The sequence below is a fragment of the Dendrobates tinctorius genome, unplaced genomic scaffold, assembly GCF_039654945.1.
Source record: "Dendrobates tinctorius isolate UK_male_01 unplaced genomic scaffold, ASM3965494v1 ptg000041l, whole genome shotgun sequence".
Taxonomy (NCBI): Eukaryota; Metazoa; Chordata; class Amphibia; order Anura; family Dendrobatidae; genus Dendrobates; species Dendrobates tinctorius.
In genome coordinates, this window is record NW_027361709.1 from 4,607,852 (window position 1) to 4,633,499 (window position 25,648).

Consider the following 25,648-nt stretch of genomic DNA (forward strand, 5'->3'; position numbering starts at 1 on the left):
AATATAAATACTATAATACTGCTCCTATGTACAAGAATATAACTACTATAATACTGCCCCTATGTACAAGAATATAACTACTATAATACTTCTCCCTATATACAAGAATATAACTACTATAACACTGCCCCCTATGTACAAGAATATAACTACTATAATGCTGCTCCTATATACAAGAATATAACTACTATAATACTGCCCCTATGTACAAGAATATAACTACTATAATACTGCTCCTATGTACAAGAATATAACTTCTATAATACTGCCCCCTATGTACAAGAATATAACTACTATAATACTTCTCCCTATATACAAGAATATAACTACTATAACACTGCCCCCTATGTACAAGAATATAACTACTATAACACTGCCCCCTATATACAAGAATATAACTACTATAATACTGCCCCTATGTACAAGAATATAACTACTATAATACTGCTCCTATGTACAAGAATATAACTTCTATAATACTGCTCCTATGTACAAGAATATAACTTCTATAATACTGCCCCCTATGTACAAGAATATAACTACTATAATACTTCTCCCTATATACAAGAATATAACTACTATAACACTGCCCCCTATATACAAGAATATAACTACTATAACACTGCCCCCTATGTACAAGAATATAACTACTATAACACTGCCCCCTATGTACAAGAATATAACTACTATAATACTGCCCCCTATGTACAAGAATATAACTACTATAATACTGCCCCCTATGTACAAGAATATAACTACTATAATACCGCCCCTTATGTACAAGACTATAACTACTATAATACTGCCCCTATGTACAAGAATATAACTACTATAATACTGCTCCTATGTACAAGAATATAACTACTATAATACCGCCCCTTATGTACAAGACTATAACTACTATAATACTGCCCCTATGTACAAGATGATAACTACTATATTAATGTCTTCTATTTCTTAATGTAACATCTTTCTCTTCCATATTATTCTGTCAGGTGACATTGAATATTTTAGACTTATGTTCTTATTATATCGGTAGGCAATTTTTACACCTAAGGCATTAGTTTAAAAATAAATGGTCTGTGCGGCACTTGATGCTTTCCCTTTATGCGCGAGAGAGGCACAATGGTAGCAGAAGGTGAAGCATGTCAAAAATAAATAAATATAAAAATGGACAAAAAAAAAAATCCTCTTACTCCTATGTCTGGAAACCAAAGTTCGGCAAGCAGAGATCGGGGGAGCAGATGGTCACAGATTGTCTTGAACGGGATCAGCGCATTTCTGCACGTTTCACACTCATCGCGCCTGGCACGAGAGCAAAGCCACGAGGAGGGCGAAAGGAACAAGAGAGACAGCGATCACCCCGGATAATCTGGAACCATCTGGGCACTAGTGCGAGGGCACAGCTGCACTATTAAAATGGGGGTTCATTAGGAGATTTGCCTACACTCGTGTATAAAATACAGCCTATTCACAAGTTATAAAATTATCCAACCTCCGGCTCTCTAGATGTTGCAGAACTACAACTCCCAGCATGCTTGCAACAGCTGGACTATCGGAAATGAGACAGTGAGTGAGTACAAAATGCTGACTACTAAATTACGCTAGGACTGATCTCTCTGCTCGTCTGTGTTCAGGGACCTGACAAGCAAAAACAGCGCTCTTCCCTCCGGGGCTTTAGAATCAGCACAAAAACCCTGATGCAACTCACAGAGCCTTATTACATGGTCAACCCATCCGGGACGAGGTCAACAGAGAGCGCCGGGAGCCCCGGAGACAGGAGTGTCGAGGGCTAAGTACAGGGCCAGGCTCCGCCGCAGGAGCAGATAATAACATGTTATGATGCAGAGAGGCCTAAAGGCAAAGTAACGATGAGATCTGCTGCAGGGGGAGGGGGTCCCAGAAGCCGAATATTTTAGAAGGTGTCCAGGGGCATCAAATGTGACAAGTGTCGGATGATAATCAACCTTTACAATAAAAAATATAATAATTTTTAAAAAATGTAAAAATTGGCGAAAGTTTTGTGATCACAAAAACCAGTTTGATCTCGGGATGCCTCATTGCACCACCCACTGGTAGTTCCTGGTACTGCACAATGAGAATTTTGAAACATTTTTGTGCAATATTTTTATTTTTTGTATAGATTTTTTGATGATTGGCCCGATTATAGATAATTAAGAATTATTATTAGCACTTCTGCGTATTATCTATAGGAAGGATCCTCCAGTTAGTGGACCGTCGTACCTTTTAATGGCCCACTGTGGGACCAGAGCTCAATAATTTTCGTATGCACAGGGTTGAACAATACGCAAAGATCTTAAAGGGATGTCCGATTTTGGCCACTATCCTTAAAGAAAAGTTGAGATAACTTCTTGCTTAATTCCTCCTTGATCTTTTTTTTTCTACTGCAGACAGGGAAAAGGGGGGAGGCTCCTGCTGCAAACAGTTGTCCGACAGCCAGACAAAGGATGGTGAGATGGATACGGCTTAAGCCCGGGTCACAGCAGAGCTTTATCTAAACTTTATTGCTTTGTCTACAATGGGCAGTCTATGGGCCACACCACGTCCAAGTCCCACTCCTCCAGGCAAAATCTTATTTATACGCCAGATTTCGTTGCGACATTTTGCAGAATATCCTGAAGATGTGAGTGTTGGAAATTGCTTTGTTTTTCCATATTTAATCCAAGGTGTACTGTCCCTTTAAGACTCCATTAAGCAGTGTAAGGATGCCGAGAGTGTTCACCCACCCATGTAGAGTAATGCAGGCCTGTCAGCTAATGATATTCATGACACACTGGGCAGCTCCCGACTTGCCCCCACAGGTCCTGGACGGCTTCACTCTCGATCAGGCCCAATTCATTTGTCACTTGGGTCTGAGCAGGATGTCGGCTTCATTTTGCAGGAGTGGGCACATTAATATTCTTCGCGATAGACGGGAACATAAATCCGGCTCATTGTGAACACCAAACAAAAGAAAATGCAATTTTCAGAAGCTGCAAAATGGCACCGGAGGGACCCTCTCTGGAGGGCCGAGGCGTCACGGGGTGATATTAAGTGGGTGACAGAACTATTGGATTTATGCTACTCTTGCTTGATTAACTCATGTTAGGTGATAAACACAAGAGAGCGTGACTGGAAGGTAAAGCATTACAGGAGGACAAATCGTGGTCACAGAGCTTGGCCTGGCCACCTGGCATCATGAAGAGCAAAGCTCAGCACCAACTAGAGAGCGGTGCACCTATACCAGGCTAAATAGACTGCAATCTCCGCTGATTTGTGTCACTACAACTCCCAGCATGCCTTGACAACCACAGCCTGCAGCTGTCAGGGCATGCTGGTAACTGTAGTATTACAACAGATTAAGAGCCAAAAGTCAATGTTGGTTTCACTGCTGAGGGGGTGTTAAGGATTTCCTTATAGGGTCCTGCTAAAACTACACCACAGGGTGTCAGGAACCTTTATCGTGGAGAAATGAGTTTTCGGCTAAGGTACTGCATATTAAAGCAGGGGTGTATATGTATATATGTATATATAGATATATTATATACACACAGATATATATATACATACACACACATTATATATATATATATATATATTTTCTGAACTGAGGCCTTGCCGTGGGCACCCAGCTGCCATTAAACAGAAGAAAACCCGGGTTCCTGTATTTGTATCCAGAGGTCTAAAGGAAGCGACAATAGTTTTTTTTATTTTGGCATCAAAGGGCTTAAACTGCTGCAATCAGAGCTTGGTTCAATGGCAGGTGTCTGCTGGGGATGAGGCAGATTCGCCACCTGCTTCCATACATGTATGTACGATATTTGTGAAAGTGTGTAGATATCACGCACAGGGTGGTACCGATCAGCATTGCGGTCCTACCTCCACCACCTCACCGGCCCGATAAGATTTCAATATGTAGCAGCTTTCAAGTATAATTTAGTCTTCTACACATCATCTGTTTCAAGATCTCTGCTTTCTGTCTGTCAATGTGAACTTTTTTTTAAGGTGGAAAATCCCTAAAGCGAAGTGTTAATTATAATTGTACCAAATCTAGACAATGCCTTTGGAAACATAACGACCTGCAGTCTGGAATAATACATCCTACCTGCACTGACACATTGTAACGAGTTACCAGGCAGAAGACCGATCTGCGCTGCTGATGGATTGAGGTACAGAACAGACAGGACGGCATTTCTCTTGTCAGCCACAATAGGGCAATACAGTGCAAAAGCCGAGAGGAGTGTGCGCCAGGAATCTGCACCTGTGCCTGCGGGGAGGACGGGTAAGAAGATGGAGCAGCTACCTGGGGACCAGACAGGATCCGCTGACACAGCACAAGCACCGCCGCAGCACCTGAGCCGCCGCCGCAGCAGCTGTTGCCCTGGCACGGGGAATGAACACGCTGCATGTGCGGCTGGGAAGAACAATGTGATCATGGCCAGACGGCTGATTGAGATATGAAAAAGGTATCGAGTGCCAGAGACATGACAGACTCCGGCCACCAATGCTTAATCAGACCCATGTAAAAAAAAAAAAAAATAAATAATCGAGCGACAGCCTACGTGACTTTCCAAAAAATGTCTAATCTATTAGAAGTGCAGGAAATCTTGGTACCAACCAGTCGCCCAACTTTCCAAGAAGCAGATAAACACAATAGTGCTCGATACTGATGAGCGAACGTACTGTGATAAGGTGTTATCTGAGCATGCTCAGGTGCAAACCGAGTGTCTTCGGCATGCTCGAAAAATATGTTTGAGTCCCCACGGCTGTTAGACAGCCGTAATACACGCGGGGGATTGACTATGATAGACAATCCCTGCATGTGTTGGGTCTGTCGAACAGTCACGGGGACTCAATCATATTTTCGAGCGCACCGAAGACACGCTGTTCGCACACGAGCCTGGATAACACCTTATCCAAGCACACTCGCTCATCACTAGTGCTCGGTAAGAAAAAGCTCAAGATAAAAAAATGATATCCCCCCCTCCAAGGCTTCATGTCACCTCCGTCTTTTAATCTCAGCTGTAAAGGTCACAAAACAATGTTCAAGGGTCCCAGGGACCACATCATCCCGAAAGTATGCAAAACAGGAAACACCTGGAGGGCAGCACGCCCAGCCACATGCAGAGCGGAGACGCAGCCTCTGGAATTCATTCTGCAAGGCACGTGTGTGAGCTTCATGGAGAGGTCCCAGATCAGACAGAGAATGAGAAATGGGGCGATCACAGCAGTCCGTGCGGGCACCGGCCTCAAAACTGTGCCAACACGTAACATCTCTGACTCACCATAGAATGGAAAGTTCAGCAACAATGTACTGAGTAATCAATTCTTTCAATTCTTTGCCGGTATTAAGATCTCTGCTTGCTGTTGGTGACAGGTGATAAGACACACAGGTCTTCTCGCTGCAGAGGGTCTGTCACATTTGTATACGGCCTCGACAGTCCTGAGTCTGAGGAGGCAGAAGAACGCTTCTTTCGTCTCTGTTGTGAGCCCTATTGATATGCTTGGTGTATAGGACCGGAGCTTGCCTGGCTGTCTGCAGAAAAATAAGGGCTCTGATGTGATGAGGCTCCGGCCTGCACCGATACACTGTAACAAACTCTAAGGACGGTATTTGTCTAAACTATATACAACTATAGCAAAGTGAAAAATATTATATCTGCACAAGCTTTCACTGTCCAGATATAAAGATTGTGCAGTTTAAATGAAAGCAAGCAGAACGCGGTGAGGATAGTAGGACTTTTCCTTATAAGAGTGGAATCCTCTTTAAGAAAAGGAGACACAGACTGAGGTTGTTGTAGATCCCGATGTTATATTAGTCACTAGGAAAAGGTTAATTTTCTGGCCGGAGTGGCTGCGGTTTAGGCTCCGGCTTCCTGCGCAGTCTCCTCTGTACGGACTTGGCAGGATTCTAAAATAAAGAGTTTCCGCCATGATGTTTAAGATTCACAAGTTTGTTTTGGTTCCTAAGTAACGGGAGCAGCCGACGAATGTCACATCTGCCAGGACTGGATGTATCACCCCCCATGTACAGTGCATGGAGAAAAAGATTGGGGCGAACGACTAATCACTGAATTCGGGGTTCTCATCGGCCCCTTAACCCAACATATAATATCTGGCTCCATCACCATGCATAAAATCCAGCCCATTGTTTGGCCAATGCATCTCTTCCTCCTGATTCTTACCCCGTCACCTGTGAGTGATATCATTGAGAAGTGAAAGGAACCGCAGCAACTCAGCCATGAAGTGGAGACCTTGTAAAGTTACAGAGCGGGGGGGCCGAGTGCTGAGGAGCAGAGGGCAGAAAAGTCACCACCGCTCTGCTGACCCTATACCTGCAGAGTCCAGACCTCCTCTGGAATAACATCAGCACAAACACTCCACGGCTGAGCAGCAGCATGCAGATGTACATCACCAAGCACAATGCCGAGCTTGGATGGAGTGGTGTAAAGCCGCCACCAATGGAACCTGGAGAAGTGTTCTGTGCAGTGACAGATCGCTCTTCTCTATCTGCGTCCGATGGAGGAGTCTGTGTTTGGTGATTCCAGGAGGATGTTACCCCCTGACTGCATTTTGTCCCCTGTACAGATTGTGGAGGCAGATAATGATATGGGCTGTTATCAGGGGGCAGCCTCGGACCCTCAGCTCCGGTGATGGGAAATCTTCATCTTCAGCACAAGACATTGTGGACAATTGTAGCTTCAGCTTAGTGGGAACAGTGTGGGGAAGACCCTTATCTGTTCCCATGACTGTGCCCAGTACACAAGCTCCATACAGACATATGGGGGGGCGGGAAGATGAGTGGATGCACAGAGCCCGGACCCCAGCCGCCTCCTATAATGGAGACTGAGAGCCCGGCCTCCCCCCAACATCAGGGTCTGACCCTACAAATGATCATCTGAATGAAGGGGCAAAAATTCCCACTGAGGCCTCCAAAACTTGTAGAAATCCTTCCCAGAAGAGTAGGGCCGTTATATCCACAGAAGGTGACTCCATATTATTGTCTATGGATGTACAATGGGAGGTTAGAGAAGTTCCTGGAAGTGGAGGGGGTCACATACTTATCTCCATATACAGTATGTATAGTCTATGTACACACCAGGCACTGGACTATCCCCTCATGTATACATGCCAGGACCTGGCATAGAACCCTTCTTACATACACATACTCGGGCCTGGAAGATCTCCCGTCCTCCCTTATATATACACACACCCTTACTTCCTCTTGTCTTACTTGTCAGGGATAAAAATAGTATGGCAAGCCGAAAAAAAGTCAGACACCCTAGTAACTATGCGTACAACAACCAGATAAACCTCACTCACCTCAGGCTGCAACACCCGGAGCAACCTACAAAGGACGGAGGCGCTGTTTTTACAGAAATGAGTGGATGTATGTTGTTGGAACAGTTCCCCTGATGTTGGGTTACAGACTTGGGTAAATGCAACAGAATAAGTCTTCATATCAGGCAAGTGAGAGAATTTGGACCTCTGCGTCCCAGGTGCCCCTTATTAGCCCCCTTTTTGGCAATGCTGGATTGCTTTTTCACTTGCTCTGACATGATAAATGGATGTTACAGTGCGTCATCACAAGAATTATCTCTGAGTCCCCACAGCACAAAAGACTTCTTCAACGATGGAAATGGCGCAGGAATGGAAAGGCGGAAACCAATCAGGAGCCGGGAACGTCTCACAATTACTCAGATCTATGCAAATCCCAGCGTGTTTTACTGTCTGTCAAGAGTCTCAATAAATACTCTACAGACAGCAGAGCGCTCGGCAGGCTGACGGCGTGAGCGCCGGCGACGCTGCCTACTCTGTCATTTTGGAGGAACCGTGTCGATCAAGTCTTCATTGGCATTCCAAGGATGGATGGAAACAAACACGCACGGCAGATTAACAATCAAACGGCGACTTTGGTCCAAGAGACTCAATTCAAGCCCTCACCCACTAACAGCCTGAAAAAAAAAGCAATCTGTACAAGATGGCAATGTCTGACTCCAGATGCAGAATTCCACGCTCGTCAATTGATCGGGTCATCACAGCTTAAAGGGCATGTCCACCTCTAAACACTACTTTACATTCAATTTACGGAAAAGATTTAGTCATTATCATAAGTTATTCTATTCTCATTATTATACTCCAGAGCTGCACTCACTATTCTGCTGCTGCAGTCACTGTGTACATACATTAGTGATCCTGAGTTACCTCCTGTATTATACCCCAGAGCTGCACTCACTATTCTGCTGGTGCAATCACTATGTACATACATTACATTACTGATCCCGAGTTACATCCTGTATTATACCCCAGAGCTGCACTCACTATTCTGCTGCTGCAGTCACCGTGTACATACATTACTGATCCTGAGTTACATGCTGTATTATACTCCAGAGCTGCACTCACTATTCTGCTGGTGCAGTCACTGTGTACATACATTACATTACTGATCCTGAGTTACATCCTGTATTATACCCCAGAGCTGCACGCACTATTCTGCTGGTGCAGTCACTATGTACATACATTACTGATCCTGAGTTACCTCCTGTATTATACTCCAGAGCTGCACTTACTATTCTGCTGGTGCAGTCACCGTGTAAATACATGACATTAATGATCCCGAGTTACATCCTGTATTATTCCCCAGAGCTGCACTCAGTATTTCTGCTGGTGCAGTCACTGTGTACATACATTACATTACTGATCCGGAGTTACATCCTGTATTATACTTCAGAGCTGCGCTCACTATTCTGCTGGTGCAGTCACTGTGTACATACATTACATTACTGATCCGGAGTTACATCCTGTATTATTCCCCAGAGCTGCACTCAGTATTTCTGCTGGTGCAGTCACTGTGTACATACATTACATTACTGATCCCGAGTTACATCCTGTATTATACCCCAGAGCTGCACTCACTATTCTGCTGCTGCAGTCACCGTGTACATACATTACTGATCCTGAGTTACATGCTGTATTATACTCCAGAGCTGCACTCACTATTCTGCTGGTGCAGTCACTGTGTACATACATTACATTACTGATCCTGAGTTACATCCTGTATTATACCCCAGAGCTGCACGCACTATTCTGCTGGTGCAGTCACTATGTACATACATTACTGATCCTGAGTTACCTCCTGTATTATACTCCAGAGCTGCACTTACTATTCTGCTGGTGCAGTCACCGTGTAAATACATGACATTAATGATCCCGAGTTACATCCTGTATTATTCCCCAGAGCTGCACTCAGTATTTCTGCTGGTGCAGTCACTGTGTACATACATTACATTACTGATCCGGAGTTACATCCTGTATTATACTTCAGAGCTGCGCTCACTATTCTGCTGGTGCAGTCACTGTGTACATACATTACATTACTGATCCGGAGTTACATCCTGTATTATACTCCAGAGCTGCACTCACTATTCTGCTGGTGCAGTCACTGTGTACATACATTACTGATCCTGAGTTACATCCTGTATTTTACTCCAGAGCTGCACTCACTATTCTGCTGGTGCAGTCACTGTGTACATACATTACATTACTGATCCTGAGTTACATCCTGTATTATCCTCCAGAGCTGCACTCACTATTCTGCTGGTGCAGTCACTGTGTTTGTATATAACATAACTTATCCCCAGTTACGGATTATACTCCCGGACTTCTTTAAGAATCTTTACTGTCATACCCTCCTCGACTACAGATTTGGTGAGGGTGCGACAGCTTTGGGGTACATGGAGTGGAGGTGAGGAATCATAATAAGCGATCGTCGGGAGACAAGGACTAGCTAATATCTCCGCATTAAGCATCACCACTTAATATAACTTTTCAGTCACCTTGCGCTGAACCCGACCTCAATTCACAAGCAACCTTCAGTCGCTGCGGTCGGGGGCAGTCATCTAATCCTCTGAGATCAAACATTTTATTAAACTATAATTCATTTTTAATTGCACCACCACAGAAGGCCGCCGAGTCAGAAAGACAGAAGTTGGCGCTCACCTTCCTCCCCCGGCCCGCGCTCCTACCTCCTGCGCTCCGCACTGGGGAGATGATGTCGGCAGAAGCACCGTGGGCCGTGTAATTAAGCTGAAGGCTTTGACGTGCCGTCCTATTACTGGACGCTCCCATTAACCATCCACATTCAGACTATTCAGGAATGAATGCGCTTTAGGCCCAACAGGTAGAAGACTCTCCCCGGTGGCCTTGGTACTACAAGTGTCAGCAGTGAAGCAATGATCAGGAGTGTTGGGCATAGCCAAAAAGGTCATCATTCCGAGCAGCTGAGCCATGGTCAAAGCCAGGAAGATTGGCGAGAACAATTGTCTACAAATCTGATCTAACCAGACCCTTCAGCGACTAGCAGGGCATGCTGGGAGTTGTAGTTTCGCTGTAGCTAGAGAGTCACTGGGTTAGATGACGGACCGTATCATAGTGAGAAGACGTAGAGAAGAGGTGGCACTCGTATGACCAATCTACAGCCAGAAATAAGGATTGTGGGGTCCGAAGGCAGCAGAATCACCCTCCTATGTCACCCTTCACTATGAATGCCCAGTTGCACCCCATTGATGCTTTTCGGACAGGTTGGAGATGAGCCATAGTCTGCGGGCCGTACACTGTGGCGTCACCGCAGCCCGTCCCTCACTGCAGAGGATCACACCAGGCACCACTTGCCTTTCAGACCTCATCTCGTCCATAGCTTGCTGAATCCTTTATTACCGGCACATTTGGTCATCTGCGGACGCTGGAAGAGGCTGTCAGGGAGACGGGAGGAATAATGGCAGAGAATACAACCAGGAAATATTTCCCCGGATCGGCTCTGGACACATCATTAATCATTGCTGAATTGCAGCTTCTTTTCCCAGCGGTTCAGACAGCCCCTTGCATGCGCTGCATAGATAACGCGGAGGGGCTGGCGACGGAGTGAGACTTAACCCCGCCAATGCTAGTTGCGGCACTTGAAGTGTTAAGGAGGGTATACTGCTATAGCTGGTGACAAAGCCCCCCCGTCATCAGACCAAAGTCTGGTTACGCACCTAAAAAATGGAGGACACAGGGGCAGATCAGAACATTGTTTTCTTCTCTTGTGGGTGACAAAGTCCCTAACGTCCACATGTGCAGGGAGAAGGATGCGTGAAGGAGGCGCCACTACTGCGATGGATTAAATGGGAAAAGGAAATTGGGTGACCAAGTGACAAAAATGTTATAGCCATAGAAGCCAATGGCAGCCGTTGGTTTATCGGACAGACAAGAACGTGGACAAAAAAAAGTGCACGTAGAAGTCAAGAGCTAAGGAAGGTTTTGTATTTTGTCAGAAGACTTTGGCAGAGCAGTCCGGACAGCCCGGTGGTAGGGCAATGTGGAGTGCCGTCCAGGGAAAAAAGCCGCACAGAGGAAGGGGGTACAGAGCCTTTCAGGTGGTGCGAGGGGATGGGGAATAGAGCCGTCCGAAAGGATATGGTGGGCAGAAGAATCTAGTGTTACTTCCATGTCCCATAGAAACCCCCTCTCACACATCTTTACCCTCCTGATTGTTGCCATGTACAGGGAGGTCTGGAGATTCAGCTCCGCAGCCCACGCCTATACACAGTGTCCAGCAGCCGCCGTGTTTACTCCGCCGTCATCACACAGCTCTCAGTGTTTGAGCAATAAGGCAATAAACAAGCATCTTCTCCGCACAGACACACAGATCTGCAGGACCCCAGATACTTATATTCACTTTTCTATATCTCTAAAAAAAAAAAAAAAAAAAAAAAAAAAATGGAGGGTCACACACAACATCACAGGAGACAACCTCCCCCCAAAACACACACACACACCACCATCGGCTTCCTACAAGAGGAAAGGTTAAAAACTCGCAGCGATCAAGGACAGCTGTGTGTCCCTTCCGACCGTCCACTCCTCGTAGCTGTCAGTCACCATATATGTAACCAACCACCCCAGGGTAGAGATGACCTATATACTCCGCAGATGGGAAGAAGAGCGGCCAGGAGGGACGCAGGCTTAGTAAGGAGGGGGCAAGAGCGTTATTGGGAAGGGTATAGAGGGCAAACACTTATTCTTCACGTTACTTCTATATCCGCCCCGTATTAGACGCAGCTTACTAGGACCCCTGGGGGTCTACGTCCTGAAAACATAGAATATATTCAAGTGTGCTCGATGGTCAAAGTATTAACCGCAGTGAGGACGGATTGGCTTTCTCACCTCGGACATGTTCACTCGGCCCTCCAGGAAGGAGCAGTCTGCTGCGTTGTGGGTGCACACATGGCGATACTTGCACCAGTGACACGGGTACGATCCATTCACACAGGAAAGGCATCTGGGAAAGAAAAAACATATTCAGCGAGAGAAAAAGCCGGACCTGATCTTCCCTCTTCAGGGTCCAACGTGTACAATGTCTGGCCATGATGGGAGTTGTAGTACAGGAAGAGTAAGCAGTAATGCACCTGCACATTATTCTATTACACAACTAGCCAAATTTGCCCTTCAAGACACTTAAAAAAAAAAAAAAAAAAAAAAAAAGCTGGGTGGCCATAAAGTCACTCAGCTTTCCCAGAAAGTCATTAAGCCTTGCAGCATTGTAAACGCAACCAGACGGATGTGAAGTGACGGACTGACGGAGCCAGATGAAGGATACCGGTCAGTGATCACAAAATGCTTTTCTGCCATCTCATTCCATGCAAGGTTTATGTACTAGGAGCCCTGCACCGCCACGGACACAGTAGGTGCCATGATGCCAGAGTCTACCAATCATGGAGCGGCTCATTTCTATAAGTTCACTAATATCGGCAGCGCAGCGTCTGTTCTGGTATTTGAATATGTAGATGACATTAGTCATTTTAATAGAAGCGGATATAATTTTATTTACACTGGAGACTCCTTACATGAGCGGCCCTGACATTTGGTAAATGCGTTCGTTTAACGAATACGTTGTAGCTATTAGGCAAAGTAAATGGAGAGTTAATAAGGAGATGCATTTAGTGCCGCGGATATTTCCATGGCACAACGTAATCTATGGAAGCTCAGTGAAGCCGACACATGAGAGGGGAGGGTGCAGACCGATCACTGAGAGACCCCTGACTAAGAGCGGAAAAGAAGAGATTTACTGCACCGACTGAGGAGCTGCAGAAATACAACAACACAACCAGCCAAGGTAGGGCACCACTGCAGAACCTGGTAAAAGCGCAGTACCACCGCAATGACCAGCCAAAGCGCAGTACCACTGCAATGACCAGCCAAAGCGCAGTACCACTGCAATGACCAGCCAAAGCGCAGTACCACTGCAATGACCAGCCAAAGCGCAGTACCACTGCAATGACCAGCCAAAGCGCAGTACCACTGCAATGACCAGCCAAAGCGCGGCACCACTGCAATGACCAGCCAAAGCGCAGTACCACTGCAATGACCAGCCAAAGCGCAGTACCACTGCAATGACCAGCCAAAGCGCAGTACCACTGCAATGACCAGCCAAAGCGCGGCACCACCGCAGCGACCAGCCAAAGCACAGCAGCACCACCGCAGCCATCAGCCGAAGCACAGCAGCACCACCGCAGCGACCAGCCAAAGCACAGCAGCACCACCGCAGCGACCAGCCAAAGCACAGCAGCAGCACAACAACAACGTAAACGAAACAACTGGTCAAACTATGTCAACACTGCAAAAATCTAACTACAGGAACAAAAACAAAGTATGGCAACACTGCAACAATCAGCTATACTACAACAAAATAAGAACCAGCCAAAGTACGCAACATGGAACAATGTAACAAATCATCCAAAGTACAGCAACAATGTAACAAGTGTCCAAACTACAGCAACAACGTTGCAACCAATCAAAATACGGCAAGATTCAGCCATACTACAGCAACACTGCAACAACCAGCCAATGTACTGTACATCAACAACGTAACAAGTGGCCATACTACAGCAGCAACGTTGCAACCAAAGTACAGGAAAAAAATCAACACTGGTCAAACAGAAACAATAAAACAAATGGCCAAACTACAGCAACAATGTAATCACAGACCAAACTACAGCAACACTAACAATGGGGCAGCTAAGTGTATGTATATATGTATATGTACATATATACACACACACAAATATATAAACACATATATAAATACACACAAATTAATATATATATATATATATATATATATATATATATATATATATATATATATATATATACATATACACACACACATACACACACACAGTGGGGCAAAAAAGTATTTAGTCAGTCAGCAATAGTGCAAGTTCCACCACTTAAAAAGATGAGAGGCGTCTGTAATTTACATCATAGGTAGACCTCAACTATGGGAGACAAACTGAGAAAAAAAAAATCCAGAAAATCACATTGTCTGTTTTTTTTTTCATTTTATTTGCATATTATGGTGGAAAATAAGTATTTGGTCAGAAACAAGCAATCAAGATTTCTGGCTCTCACAGACCTGTAACTTCTTCTTTAAGAGTCTCCTCTTTCCTCCACTCATTACCTGTAGTAATGGAACCTGTTTAAACTTGTTATCAGTATAAAAAGACACCTGTGCACACCCTCAAACAGTCTGACTCCAAACTCCACTATGGTGAAGACCAAAGAGCTGTCAAAGGACACCAGAAACAAAATTGTAGCCCTGCACCAGGCTGGGAAGACTGAATCTGCAATAGCCAACCAGCTTGGAGTGAAGAAATCAACTGTGGGAGCAATAATTAGAAAATGGAAGACATACAAGACCACTGATAATCTCCCTCGATCTGGTGCTCCACGCAAGATCTCACCCCGTGGGGTCAGAATGATCATAAGAACGGTGAGCAAAAATCCCAGAACCAGGCGGGGGGACCTAGTCAATGAACTGCAGAGAGCTGGGACCAATGTAACAAGGCCTACCATAGGTAACACACTACGCCACCATGGACTCAGATCCTGCAGTGCCAGACGTGTCCCACTGCTTAAGCCTGTACATGTCCGGGCCCGTCTGAAGTTTGCTAGAGAGCATTTGGATGATCCAGAGGAGTTTTGGGAGAATGTCCTATGGTCTGATGAAACCAAACTGGAACTGTTTGGTAGAAACACAACTTGTCGTGTTTGGAGGAAAAAGAATACCGAGTTGCATCCATCAAACACCATACCTACTGTAAAGCATGGTGGTGGAAACATCATGCTTTGGGGCTGTTTCTCTGCAAAGGGGCCAGGACGACTGATCCGGGTACATGAAAGAATGAATGGGGCCATGTATCATGAGATTTTGAGTGCAAACCTTCCATCAGCAAGGGCATTGAAGATGAAACGTGGCTGGGTCTTTCAACATGACAATGATCCAAAGCACACCGCCAGGGCAATGAAGGAGTGGCTTCGTAAGAAGCATTTCAAGGTCCTGGAGTGGCCTAGCCAGTCTCCAGATCTCAACCCTATAGAAAACCTTTGGAGGGAGTTGAAAGTCCGTGATGCCAAGCGAAAAGCCAAAAACATCACTGCTCTAGAGGAGATCTGCATGGAGGAATGGGCCAACATACCAACAACAGTGTGTGGCAACCTTGTGAAGACTTACAGAAAACGTTTGACCTCTGTCATTGCCAAAGGATATATCACAAAGTATTGAGATGAAATTTTGTTTCTGACCAAATACTTATTTTCCACCATAATATGCAAATAAAATGAAAAAAAAACAGACAATGTGATTTTCTGGATTTTTTTTTCTCAGTTTGTCTCCCATAGTTGAGGTCTATCTATGATGTAAATTACAGACGCCTCTCATCTTTTTAAGTGGTGGAACTTGCACTATTGCTGACTGACTAAATACTTTTTTGCCCCACTGTATATACATACACACACACATATATAATATTGTGCTGAACTACGTATTTAAAAGGGACACTGTCTGCACAGAAGGACTGTTAAAACTAAGTCCTGCCGCTAGGTGCTTACGGTGGGGACAGTCATTTATATACACCTTATCATTGGCTTGATTTACCTCTATCGCCACCCCCCTCTTCCATGATTAACAGCTCTGGCTTTAAAGTGGCAGAAAACATCGGAGATGGAGGGAAAACCAGCAGGTGGGAAGATGGATAATGTTTGGCCCCGCCATGGAGCGCAAGCGCCTGTGCTTGGGTTTGAACAGTCATTCTATGCCGACAGTGCCCCTTTAAGCCAATAAAGTGCAATTCCATTTCCACTGATCCAGAATATCTAAGCTTATCACACGATATCCTGTCAGCGAAGGACTGTATCTAAGCTCATTGTCTGCTGACCTGGCCCACAGGGCGTCACAGCCTGCACTACTACATCTGCAGCTTGAACTGTAACCTCTGTCTCTCCAGCCATTGTAAAACTACAACTCCCCACATGCCCGGGCAGGATAAAATTCATTGTATAACTCTGCAGTGAACACGGGCACCCGATCGCGGCACAAGGACTCATCAGACCTGCAGGCTTCTGGGTAACGAGGTGTTAAGAGCAATCTGTAAATACTGCTCTTTAATAAAGCGGATTCTTGGCGTCTATTAACATGCGTGACTGCTAACAATAATAAGCAATTAGCCTAATAACCCGAGTCCATATTCATTTATCTAACAGGTAATGAAGTATTTCACCCGTGCACAAGACCCAAACACGTCCCAGAGAGCAAGCAAAGAACAGCAACACTACAGCTCCACAAAAAGTCAATGAGCTGACGTCACGAACAGAAGAATCAGAGGGGAAATGTTACCTTCCTTTAATTCTTCAGTTGTTTGGGTTTTTTTTTGTTTATAGTGAAAAAATCTTAATATATCACATAACACAAACAAATTACTGCCGAAAGCCAATCAGCGCAAAGGAAACCTAAATAAGAGCCCCGCAGCCAACACCCAAGAGCTGCACTCACTATTCTGCTGTTGCAGTCACTGCATATATACATTACAACCATTACACTGATGCCTCCACCCTGTGCCAGTCGATGCACTGGTTACCCATCCACTCCAGAATTAAGAATAAACTCATCACTCTCACCCACAGAGCCCTCCACAGTTCAGCACCATCCAACATCTTCTCCATCATCTCAGTCTACCACCCTACCAGTGCCCTCCGTTCTGCTAATGACCTAAGATTAACACTCTCAATAATCCGAACTTCCCTTCTCCAAGACTTCTTGCGTGCTGCGCCAATTCTTTGGAATGCACTACCCAAGACAATTTAATTAATCACCAATGTCCACAGTTTTAAGCATGCCCTGAAAACGCATTTCTTCAGAGTGGCCTACCGCCTCAACATATTTATCTAACTATCCATGTTTGACCCATATAAAATTTTCTTCAAAACCAGGAACCTCACGTCATCTGTTCTCACACCCTTCATGCATTTAATAGCCCTCTGTGTCTGTACACACACTGGTTGGTTACTGGTTCACGCAGCATTACATGAACACCCTATTTATTACATTGATGGCTGGACAGTACATTGAAAGCAAATGTTACCTTCCACCTTTCGTGTCTACCCTATTTCCTCATAGATTGTAAGCTTACGAGCAGCAGGACCCTCACCTCTCTCGGTATCTGCTAATTTATCTGACTGTTATTCTGTAATGTATTTTGTCTCTACAAGTCCCCTCTAAAATGTACAGTACTGCAGAATATATTGGCGCTACAGAAATAAAATTATTATTATTATATTATTGATCCTGAGTTACATCCTGTATTATACTCCAGAGCTGCACTCACTATTCTGCTGGTGCAGTCACTGTGTACATACATTACTGATCCTGAGTTACATCCTGTATTATACTCCAGAGCTGCACTCACTATTCTGCTGGTGCAGTCACTGTGTACATACATTACTGATCCTGAGTTACATCCTGTATTATACTCCAGAGCTGCACTCACTATTCTGCTGGTGCAGTCACTGTGTACATACATTACTGATCCTGAGTTACATCCTGTATTATACTCCTGAGCTGCACTCACTATTCTGCTGGTGCAGTCACTGTGTACATACATTACATTACTGATCCTGAGTTCCATCCTGTATTATACTCCAGAGCTGCGCTCACTATTCTGCTGGTGCAGTCACTGTGTATATACATTACATTACTGATCCTGAGTTACATCCTGTATTATACCCCAGAGCTGCACTCACTATTCTGCTGGTGCAGTCACTGTGTATATACATTACATTACTGATCCTGAGTTACATGCTGTATTATACTCCAGAGCTGCGTTCAGTATTGTGCTGGATGAAGTATTTAGTCCATATATTCTACATTATCTTTTTCCACAATTAAAGGGGACATTCACTTTAAATAAAATCTGGAATTTAATGTGTGAAGCTTGGTTTGCAATCATAACCCACCATAACATCTGGATTTTCTGCCCTAAAAGATCTCACTAGACACCAACACATCTTGGTAACCAGAGGAGCCAAAGGTGCGTGATGTGTCCCAAGGGTCAAATGATGACTGATGAAGGTTTAGGTGGGATTTGGCTTTTACTGCTTCTGGCCAAACAAGAGAATGCCTTAGGGACAGATGGTTTTTAAAAGATATACGGTAGATACTCATATTTTAAGACTACAATCAGTAACATATTAAAAGTCAGCCGTAAAAATGGAACCACAAATGCAAAATCCAAACTAAAAAGAGCAGCCAGTAAAACAATTTCAGTATCAAGCCGCACACTGCGAAATGCGTGGTGATCGGTGCCGAAATCATCATATCTATAATAGGCTTTCCTCTATTAAACGCTGAAATAAAATTCTGTATTGATCTTTTACTCTGAGGCCAGAAAAGATTAGAGCCGAGAAAATCAGCATAACTATTCAATAAGACGCTCAGCCTCTAAGCAGATGATATCCGAGGATTTCACACTCCGTGATGTCATAATATCCACCATTCATCTCCGCAGCATGTGAGGGTCAGAATTCCCACCCAAAGCAGATAAGATCGGGGCACAAATATTTTACAAACCGCAGGGAGCCATGGATTTATGCTAATTATTACCAGCCACTGCAAAACTCTGTCCTGCAACGCTGAACTTTCAACTTTGACCCACGGGCTCCAGAATAGAGCGAGTCATCTTCTGCCTGGACAAGTGATTCTCTATGTTCTGTCCATACAATCGTGGATAATAAATGATAATCAGATCAGTAAGGTAATTTACATACTCCAACACACACATCGTCATAGGAGCCGCGGTCAAGTCTGGAACAGACGATCTTTGTGCAACAATTATAACAAGCGCAAGAACATACATAGATTACTTATCCTGTATTATCCTCCAGAGCTGCACTCACTATTCTGCTGGTGCAGTCACTGTATACATACATTACTGATCCTGAGTTACATCCTGTATTATACTCCAGAGCTGCACTCACTATTCTGCTGGTGAAGTCACTGTGTACATACATTACTGATCCTGAGTTACATCCTGTATTATACGCCAGAGCTGCTTTCACTATTCTGCTGGTGCAGTCACTGTGTACATATATTACATTACTGATCCTGAGTTACATCCTGTATTATACCCCAGAGCTGCACTCACTATTCTGCTGGTGCAGTCACTGTGTACATACATTACATTACTGATCCTGAGTTACATCCTGTATTATACCCCAGAGCTGCACTTAATATTCTGCTGGTGCAGTCACTGTGTACACACATTACATTACTGATCCTGAGTTACATCCTGTATTATACTCCAGAGCTGCACTCACTATTCTGCTGGTGCAGTCACTGTGTACATAGATTACATTACTGATCCTGAGTTACATCCTGTATTATACCCCAGAGCTGCACTCAATATTCTGCTGGTGCAGTCACTGTGTACACACATTACATTACTGATCCTGAGTTACATCCTGTATAAGGCCTCTTTCACACTTCAGTTTTTTGTGTCAGTTAAAATCCGCCAAAAAGGTGGAAAAGCGGATCCGTTCCTAACTGATGTGAACGGATGCCACAGGATCCGTTTTTTGACGGATCCGCAGAACGAGGAAATTTAAACCGCTGGCGAGAGAGAGAAAGATAATTTATTTTTTTTTTATTGTCCAGCACCCAGACAGAATTTTGGGTTAAATCAGTGTCTGGAGGATCCGCTGGCCAAAAAAACGTTGCAAGCTCCGTTTGGAAGTCTTTGAGGATGTTGACGGACAGCAACATTTTAGCGGATCCGCACAAAAACGGATGCAACTGACGGCAATCCGTCAAGATCCGCCAATAATGAAAGTCAATGGGGAAAAAAACAGATCCGCAAAGAAAAATGGCGGATCCGTTTTTTTTCCAAATCGGCGGATCTTGACTGATTGTCAAAAACGGAAGTGTGAAAGAGGCCTTATACCCCAGAGTTGTGCTCACTATTCTGCTGGTGCAGTCACTGTGTACATACATTACATTACTGATCCTGAGTTACATCCTGTATTATCCTCCAGAGCTGCACTCACTATTCTGCTGGTGCAGTCACTGTGTACATACATTACTGATCATGAGTTACATCCTGTATTATACCCCAGAGCTGCACTCACTATTCTGCTGGTGCAGTCACTGTGTACATACATTACATTACTGATCCTGAGTTACATCCTGTATTATACTCCAGAGCTGCACTCACTATTCTGCTGGTGCAGTCACTGTGTACATACATTACTGATCCTGAGTTACATTCTGTATTATACTCCAGAGCTGCACTCACTATTCTGCTGGTGCAGTCACTGTGTACATACATTACTTTACTGATCCTGACTTACACCCTGTATTATACTCCAGAGCTGCACTCACTGTGTACATACATTACTGATCCTGAGTTACATCCTGTATTATACTCCAGAGCTGCACTCACTATTCTGCTGCTGCACTCACTGTGTACATACATTACATTACTGATCCTGAGTTACATCCTGTATTATACTCCAGAGCTGCACTCACTATTCTCTTTTAGTTCAGTGTGTACAGTCCTTCTCTGGGGATCTACAGTCAGGGAAATGTTGTCTTTGCTTCTTGCACCTATATAAGCTGCTAGTGCTGTATTACACAATCAGGTTGCTGATCATTTCCAATAACAGCTAGCAGAATATAGATTGCAGCTCTTGAGTATTGTGCAGGATTACTCTTTTTTCGTCAAGAAGTTTAAATGTTTGGGTATTTTAAAAATATTCTGAGTTAAAAGAAATTAATCATAATTCGGATAAATGCAAACACTTGTCATCAGCAAATACACAATGATGTCCAAAAGTTGAGCTCCCCATCGAGAATCTTAAAGTGGTATTCTCAGCTTAGATAGTGATGACACATCACTAGGGGTCTTCTGGGGCTTTGATATAGCACAAAGCCCCCTTCATTCTTTCCTTGCACATTGGGGCCCCTGTGACAGCCCCGACTGCAGGTAAATCAGAAGGACAGACGGAAACAATCATTTCCTGCAGTAATATCCTAATCCTGGCGATCATCGCTACTTGGAAAAAACATGTCGATATAGGAGAAGACATATAAAGTCAATTCCACTTTACATGGGAAGGAAAGAACCATCCAAACCGTGAAAGAAAAAAAATGTAAAAACCAAAAACCTCAATCCTGCAGCCTCCGGAGAAGCGGCAGAATATTTACAGAGGGAATCCGCATTACGCTCGTACACAGATTTAGAATGCAAGGGATCTTTTCCAATTCCCTCTCCGAGTTACACTTTAATATGTCAAGGTAGGACGGTCTCTCTGTGGAGGAGCGTTTCTAGAGCCCCGAGATCCCCCGCCAGCGAGACATGACGCCGCGACCATTAAATAAAAATCTGTAGAAAAACGTAGAAAGAATATTCTTAACAAACACGACAACATTGAGGAAATATTTAATTAAGCTGCTTGCAAGAAAGAAAAAAAAAAAATTCATTTCCACGTCTCCAGCAACTTCTTCGCCCCTCGTTTTGGTAATGAGAAGCCTTTAGCTTTACCTACAAACATGTTAATTGGCGTGCGCTTTATGCAAATTTATTCAGTTTGATTTCGGCGGCGGATATTAATTTAAAGACTGCGCCGAGCCGTCACTCTCTGGTGAGTTAGGGAGGGCTCCGCAGCTGAACTCTTGGTACATGTGGTGGCACCATGGGCAATGGCATAGGTGTATATCGGAAGTACTAGCCAATTAAAGTGGGGCCCTAGAGGTTAATATAAGGAACAGCCTTACGTAGATCATTACCTTCCATGGGTAGGAGTAATCACAAAATCATTCTATTTGCGCTATGTCTGCATCATTGAGAAGCCGACCTGCAGTGTAAAGGAAGGTGGATGGACAGAGTACAAGCTTCTGAGGAGACAGAGTCAGAAAGTCTTAGTTACTCACCGGTTAACGGTATTTTTCGGAGTCCATGACAGCACCACCTGAGAGAGGGGATCCGCCCTTCAGGAACAGGAAACCTACGGATACAAAAAGGGTGGCACCTCTCCCACGCATCAGTTGGATTACAGAGCACAAGAGGACTTCCAAGGTTAATGCATGATTTATGTACAGTATTCTTTACAATTATAAACTTTTATCACCAGTGAGCATACAAGAAATAGACGTGCACACCCCAATTAAATTTAAGGGAGGGAATATACGGGTGCTGTCATGGACTCCGAAAAATACCGTTAACCGGTGAGTAACTAAGACTTTATTCGGTCGTCCATGACAGCACCACCTGAGAGAATTACAGAGAGTAATCACTACTTTAGGGGGGGACTACAGCCTGCAAAACCCTGATACCGAAGGAGAGGTCTGCAGAAGCACCCAAGTCTAGCCTATAATGACTATAAAAAGTGCTCGGAGAGGACCAAGTGGCCGCCTTACAAATCTGGTCGATGGAGACTTCCGATCTCTCGGCCCACGAGGTCGCCATGGCTCTGGTGGAATGCGCCTTCAATTTCTCCGGAGCTACTCTACCTTTTGAGGTATAAGCTAACGAGATTGCTTCTCTAATCCATCTGGCTAGAGTACTTTTGGACACCCCAAGACCTTTCCTAGGGCCTTGGTAGGAGACAAAGAGGGCATTGTCCTTCTTCCAGGGATCGGTAGCCGCTAGATACTCTAAGAGGCATCTCCTAACATCTAAAGTGTGTAGCTTCTCCTCCTTCTCATTAGTTGGCTTAGGGAGGAAGGATGGGAGGACTATTTCCTGCGACCTATGAAAGCTGGAGGCTACTTTTGGTAAATACACTGGGTCAGGTCTAAGTATTACCCTATCCTCTTTTACCTGAAGAAAAGGTGGGCGCCTAGACAATGCATGAATGTCGCTTACCCTACGGGCTGACGTTATGGCTATCAGGAAAGCTATCTTGAGGGACAGGCTCCTAATAGAGGCTGACGAGATGGGCTCAAATGGCGCTTCTGTCATAGCTGTGAGGAATAGGTTTAAATCCCATGGCGTGAGTCTATTCTTTACTATTGGTCTGGACCTACTTGCTGCTTTGATAAACCTATTGACCCAGTAATTAGCCGCGATGTTGCAGCTAAAGAGGGCCCTTAAGGCAGATACCTGTACTTTAAGGGTACTGGTGGAGAGACCCAGGTCCAGCCCTTTTTGTAAAAATTCCAAGATCTGGCCTATAGGGACGGAATCGTCATTATTTATATTTGCGCTTTGGAGGAATCTTTTCCAAATTCTGACGTAAATCTTAGTTGTCACCACTTTCCTACTTTTTAGTAGAGTGTCAATTAGGTCTGGGGAGAAACCTTTACCCTTTAGGAGTGACCGCTCAAATTCCACGCCGTGAGATGTAGGCCAGCCACCTGAGGGTGGAAGACCGGGCCCTGGGACAGAAGGTCCGGGATGTCCGGGAGAACCCAAGGATCGTCTATCGACATGATCCTGAGGTTCGAGAACCATGCTCTTCTGGGCCAGAACGGGGCAATGACTATGACTCTTGCCTTGTCCTTCCTGATCTTCCTCAACACCAGAGGAAGTAGAGATAGGGGAGGAAAGGCATAGGCTAGCCTGAAGTCCCATTTTATCAGTAGCGCATCTACTGCCAGAGGAATCTCCCTGGGGTTTAGGGAGCAAAACTGTCTCGTTTTTGAGTTCTCTTTGGTGGCGAATAGATCCACCTCTGGTTGACCCCATCTCTGTACGATCTGAACAAAAATGGAGGTGTTTAAGGTCCACTCTCCCTGTTTTAACAGATTGCGGCTTAGGAAATCTGCCGCGACGTTTTCTTTCCCTCTTATGTGAAGAGCCGTGAGAGATAAAAAATGCCGCTCCGCTAGCTGGAACAACTGTCCTGCCACATTCATCAGAGTTTTGGATCGAGTTCCGCCTTGGTGATTGATATAGGCCACGGCCACTCGATTGTCCGAGAGAACTCGTACGTGATGGCCCTGTAGATACATAAGGAGCTCTTTAGCTGCGTGTGCTACCGCTGTCAATTCTTTTAAATTAGAAGACATTTGTATTTGATCCCGTTCCCATAGGCCCTGGACCAGAATTCCCTCCATATGCGCCCCCCAACCGGAAGGACTTGCATCCGTGGTGACCACGCGGGTAATGTTATACTCCCAAGGGACCCCTCTAGACAAGTTATTTCTTTCTAGCCACCACTCCAGGGACTCTATTGTGTTTCTGGATAAGGTCAGTCGACCTTCTAAGTTATCCCCAAGAATCCTCTGATACCACAAAACTTCGCCCTGTAGAGTTCTCGTATGAACTTGGGCCCACTGGACCGCGGGAATGCAGGACGAGAGGGAACCCAACAGGGACATGGCTTTCCTGAGGGACATGGAGGGGTTGTTGAAAGCGTTCAGGACCCGGCCATGTAGGTGCAGCAGCTTCTCTGGGGGCAGACGGCATTCCTGTTTTTTAGAATCTAGGGTTAGGCCTAAAAATTGTTGAATTTTTAATGGCTGCAAACGGGATTTTTTGATATTAAGTAACCATCCCAACCGCTGTAGAGCCGCCGTTGTTTTCTGTAACTGTTCTAAACATTGCTCGGCTGAACTGCCTATTATAAGGAGGTCATCTAGATAGGGAACAACTAGAATATTTAATTCGCGCAGATGGGCCATCACCTCTGCCATCACTTTGGTGAATACTCGGGGTGCAACTGCCACCCCGAAGGGTAAGGCCGCGTACTGGAAGTGCTGGATTGACCCCTCCAACTGAACCGCCAGTCTAAGGAAAGGTTGGTGAGCTAGACATATGGGTATATGGTAGTACGCGTCTTTCAGATCTAGGACCACCATGAAGCAGTTTTGAAACAGCATTTTTATTGCGGTGTTAATTGTTTCCATTTTAAATGGTCGAACGACCAGAAATTTATTGAGGGCTTTGAGATTAAATATAGCCCTAAATGAGTTGTCCGGTTTACGGACCAAGAACAGGGGGGAATAGAAGCCTTTCCCCCTCTCTTCCTCTGGAACTCTCGTCAGGACTTTTTTGTCCAGTAGCTCGAGGACCTCGGTTTCCAGGGCAGCTTGTTCTAGCGGGGAAGATGTGAGCGGAGTTACCTTGAACCGGTCTTTGGGAACGCAGGAGAACTCTAGGTGCAGTCCTGTAGCTATTACCCCCCCGTATCCAGCTGCTATTTGAGATTCTGGCCCAGGCCGGGTAGAAGGCAGATAATCTTCCTCCTACCGGAGCCACTAGTCATTGGGGCGGTTTCTTATTATCCCGTGATGGACCTTCTTGGCGCCCCCCTCCTCCGAACATGAAGCCCGTACCTC

The 25,648-nt window shown here is 44.9% G+C and overlaps 1 protein-coding gene across 4 annotated transcripts in view; it reads right to left on the reverse strand.

Annotated features, from left to right (window-relative positions):
- Positions 1-25,648, reverse strand: part of PLXNA1 (plexin A1) — a 347,787-nt gene that overhangs the window by 113,072 nt on the left and 209,067 nt on the right. For all 4 annotated transcript variants that reach the window (XM_073575031.1, XM_073575035.1, XM_073575032.1 and 1 more), the window contains exon 9: positions 12,202-12,316. In XM_073575031.1, the coding sequence (XP_073431132.1) occupies positions 12,202-12,316 (115 nt within the window). The remainder of the gene's footprint in view (positions 1-12,201; positions 12,317-25,648) is intronic.